Raw genomic sequence first — 4,217 nt, 5'->3', positions numbered from 1 at the left:
CCTGTGCCTTGCTAAGCTTGTTCTAAGTAGGTGCTTTAGACCACTGAGCCATCTCACCAGCCCACATAGGGCTACTTTGAGGGTCAGCTGATGTCATAGTTCCCGGCAGAGTGTCGGGCACACCCCCAAGTGCTTCATTAGGTTTCTTGTCACCTAGTACAGTATCATGTCACATAAGCAGTAACTCTTTACATCCTGTCCGCATCTGTTGGTCATCCTGGGGTCAGAGACCCCTGTGACCCAGTGGGCTCTGGCCCAGGCAAGTGGGTGGCTGATGGCAAATATGGGGACTCTGTTCAGGTCTGGTTTCCCACCACTGCCACTGTGGTATATTTCTTTACTTGTGTCCATTTATAAAATTTTGGCAGCGAGGGCCCTTCTGATGATCTGAATTACCCACAATGCTGCCAGGTTGTCACCACGTGCTCTCAATGGGAAGAGGCCATTGCGCATGCGGAAGCTGAGGAGCGCACCCCTCACATGACTCTTTCCCCAGACTGTCTGCTCTGGCAGTGGCCTCCACCCCACCTCCCTGAGAAGGGCAGAGCCGACCTTCCTGTCCTCTGTCCTCAGCTGATCATTGGGAACTTTGGCCTCAGCTTCGAGCAGGCCCGGGCCCAGATGGCCCTGTGGACAGTGCTGGCGGCGCCCCTCTTCATGTCCACGGACTTGCGTACCATCTCCGCCCAGAACGTGGAGATTCTGCAGAATCCCCTCATGATCAAGATCAACCAGGACCCCTTGGGTATCCAGGGGCGCAGGATTGTTAAGGTACTGGGGTGTTGGGGGCAAGGTGGAGGGGGATGAGGAGCCAGCCTTCCTGGAAGATGAGGCTGCTGCCTGAGGGCGAGATGGGGCTGCGTCTGGGAGGTCCCCTCCTGGTTGGATGCAGTCGAGGACACTACTGGAGGCAAGCAGGGCCACAGCAGGACAGCTGATGGGAGTCAGGTGGGGGCACATCATCATGACACAAGCACACGGGGATGCACAGGTGATGTCCCTCAGAGAAGGAGCACTTCCCTCTCGGATTTAAGGCACTGTTTCAAAGACTGTCCTACCAGTGTCTGTTTATTGAGCACCTACTATGTGCTAGGCATCATAGCACATTTTCTCAGCAAGGCGGATATTGTTCTCCTGGTTTCCAAATGAAGACATGGAAACTTCCAAAATGTAGGCAACTTTCCCCAAGCCTCCTATACAGCGCATACAACAGCCTTCCGTAGGACGGGACACACCCTCGAGGCCAACTCTGCTGTTGCCCCCCACCCCATGTGGCACCCACGCCAACCCGACACAGCAGCCGTGCTGGGCAGCAGTCACGCGTTGTTTCTGTGTCCGACCCTCCCATGCTCCTAGGAGTTTCCGAGCGGGGCCTCATGCAGCATTTGTGTCTGAGCCCTAGCGTGGGGCCTGGCACGGGGGCGATGTGAGTGTTTGCTGTGTCAGGGAAGGAAAGTAGGGTTGGCGAAACAGGGATGCTACAGGACAGTGCCTCGTCCCCAAGCTTATGTGTGACATAGAGCTGGGGTGGGGGTGGCACAGACCTCAAAAGCAGGCTGAAAAGTACTCCAGCCAGTAGCCATCTTTTGCCCAGGAAAAATCGCAAATTGAAGTGTTCATGCGACCCCTGTCTGATGAGGCCAGTGCCCTGGTGTTCTTCAGCCGCAGGACAGACATGCCTTTCCGCTACCGTTCGTCCCTGGGCCAGCTGCAGTTCCCTGGCTCCAGAGTGTATGAGGTGAGCGCCCGGCCGCTGCAGCCCAGGCCCAGCCTCTGGCTTCCTGCTTGCCTGCCAGGGTGTTGCTTGGGGTGGTACTCATGCCCACGGGGCTTCCCAGGCCTCTGACAGGTACCCATGGGGGTCTTTCTCAGCCCTGGAGTTTCCACACTGCAGCATGCAGCCGCTGTGTACAGAGGAGGCCCGTTGTCTTCCTAAGCTGCTCACTGGCCAGCCCTCGCTAGCCGGGGCCTCAGGGTTTCCACTGGCTGGGGCTTGCTCTGCGGCGAACCAGTGAGGGGAGTCTGGGGCTCCAGCTCCCGCAGGGCAGACTGGAGTCCCAGACAGGCAGGCCCCAGTCTAGGCTTCTCCATCCTCGGAGGGACAGTCTTGTGTTCTTGTACTGACGGCGCTTCCCCGTTGCAGGCCCAAGATGTCTTCTCGGGGCAAGTCATCACAGGCCTCAGAGACAAAACCAACTTCACAGTGATCATCAACCCTTCGGGAGTAGTGATGTGGTACCTGTATCCCATCAAGAACCTGGAGATAGCCGAGTGGAAGTCCCAGGAATGAAGAGACAAGGCAGAGCACAGGCCGCTGTGGCCCCGTGGAGCTCGCAGCATGCAGGCTGGGCATGCCGGGGCGGGGGGGTAGAGCCCTCTCTTCCCCGGGCCTGCTTGGCCACCTGACCCCGTCATTCCTGAAGTGCAGTCACAGGCCCAGGCTCCGTGCTCACCCCAGTGGGAGCACTCTCGGAAACTTCCCTCGGGGGAATTTCCTGTGCTTGTCGGCCTCTACCTCATCCCATGGCCTCACAGATGTTGCTGAACGACGTGTGCAGCCTCCTGGGCCCCAGCGGCGGGGGCACTGATGCCTAGCAGGACCCGAGCCTCTGGCCTTGTTGGTTCCAAAACCAGGATTAGGAATTTTTCTGACGAGAGGTAGAGATCCGACCTCTTGTCAAACTCCCATGAACTGTGTCATTGGCTAATAGCACCTGGAGGGCGGGTCACAAGGGAGACCCTGAGTCCCTTTACATCACCAATAAAGCTGTTCTTTAGATGCGTAGTTATAAGTGAACCTGCAGTCGTGTGCAGTTAGGGACTCTGGTGACACTGCACAGGACGCTGGCTTCAGATCTCAGCTCCTGAGGAAGATGTATGGCATGTGCTAGCCCCTTACTTTACACACTGACTTGCAGGTTATACTTTCCAGAAACACTGGCTGTGTTCTGCCTGATGCCCGTGTGGGTGGGTGCCACACTACGAGCGACAGTTCCCATGTCCCTAGGCCCTGTGGCCTGCACTCTGCCGAGCACCCCTGGCCCCAGCACCCAGCCTCTCCCCTCTCTCCATCTCCAGGCCTTGCTGAGTTGCCCAGGCTGGGCTCGTACTTGCAGTCCGCCCAGACTGGCAGGTTCTCCACCGCCTTCCTCTGACTCATGTCTCCCAGGTCCTCCTCTCTGGGCCCAGGCCACAGGACTCTGTCTTCTTGGGCCTCTTTCTCCCACTGGAAAAGCCGGTGGGCCTCAGATGGGGGCCCTAGGCCTCGTGCTTTCCTGTCCTGTGAGACCTAGGCAGATCGCGCCTCCTTTCCCTCGAGGTCTTGGGATCTTTGTTCGTGGAGTATGCTATGAAGAACTCGGCGGCACACACTTCATAATGCCACGGAAGACTCCTGGAGCTTTGTTGGTCAGTCACCACAGAAAGCTCCCTTTCTCTGGTTGGTGTCTCACTGCGGTCGAGTCTCCAGAGAACAGAACCCACCCTGTCTCAGGCCTCTGTTCCTGAAGGGCTGAGTCTGTTCAGCTCTAGCCTTGGATCTTACTCAAAGTATGCTGTTCAAGCCAAATGGAATGGAATGGTGTCAGGTAGGCGCACCCTTCCCTTGCCAGCTCTACTCTAGGAAAGAAGCTGGACATGGAGGGATGTGTGTAGCGGGTAGAGACCCTGACTTGGGAGCCAGGCCAGGTTTGAGCTGGATTTGACAATCATTTCCCAGCCGGATATGGTGGCGCACGCCTGTAATCCCAGCACTGTGGAAGCTGAGTCAGGAGGATCATGAGTCTGAACTGCATAGTGAGACCCTGTATCAATAAAAAAGAAAAAAAAAAAATTGAAGACAAATCGTCATTAGAGACCATAGAGATTTTATGACGTTAAATGGGTGAATCCATCAAAATATATAAAAAGTATAAATTTGCTTGCACCTAGCAAAGGAGTCTAAAAATACATAAGGCAAAGGCTAAAAGATTTAAAAAGAAATAGAAAATTCAACAATTATTATGGAACAGAATAGAGAACAAAAAGAAAACCCATACATCTACAAATCTACTGATGGTTTTCTCCATTGCTGAGGACTAGACCTGGAGCCTTTGCACTGAGTTATTCCCTGAGCCCCTACACACATACATACCTTTATTTAGGTGTTTTGAGACAGGGTCTCACTATGCAGTTCGGGCTGGCCTTGAGCTCCCCGACACGCTCTTGCCTCAGCCTCC

General features: G+C 55.3%; 1 protein-coding gene across 1 annotated transcript in view; it reads left to right on the top strand.

The window, feature by feature from the left end:
• Naga (alpha-N-acetylgalactosaminidase) overlaps nucleotides 1–2,807 on the top strand; it is a 7,643-nt gene extending 4,836 nt beyond the window's left edge. Inside the window, exons 8-10 of the mRNA XM_004642609.2 lie at nucleotides 574–771; nucleotides 1,595–1,738; nucleotides 2,144–2,807. Of these exons, the coding sequence (XP_004642666.1) occupies nucleotides 574–771; nucleotides 1,595–1,738; nucleotides 2,144–2,290 (489 nt within the window). The 3' untranslated portion in view covers nucleotides 2,291–2,807. The remainder of the gene's footprint in view (nucleotides 1–573; nucleotides 772–1,594; nucleotides 1,739–2,143) is intronic.
• The last annotated feature ends 1,410 nt before the right edge of the window (nucleotides 2,808–4,217 follow it).

The sequence above is a fragment of the Octodon degus genome, unplaced genomic scaffold (assembly GCF_000260255.1).
Source record: "Octodon degus isolate 3935 unplaced genomic scaffold, OctDeg1.0 scaffold00156, whole genome shotgun sequence".
Taxonomy (NCBI): Eukaryota; Metazoa; Chordata; class Mammalia; order Rodentia; family Octodontidae; genus Octodon; species Octodon degus.
Note: the sequence above shows the minus strand (reverse complement) of the source record. Positions and strands in the feature narration are given on the sequence as shown.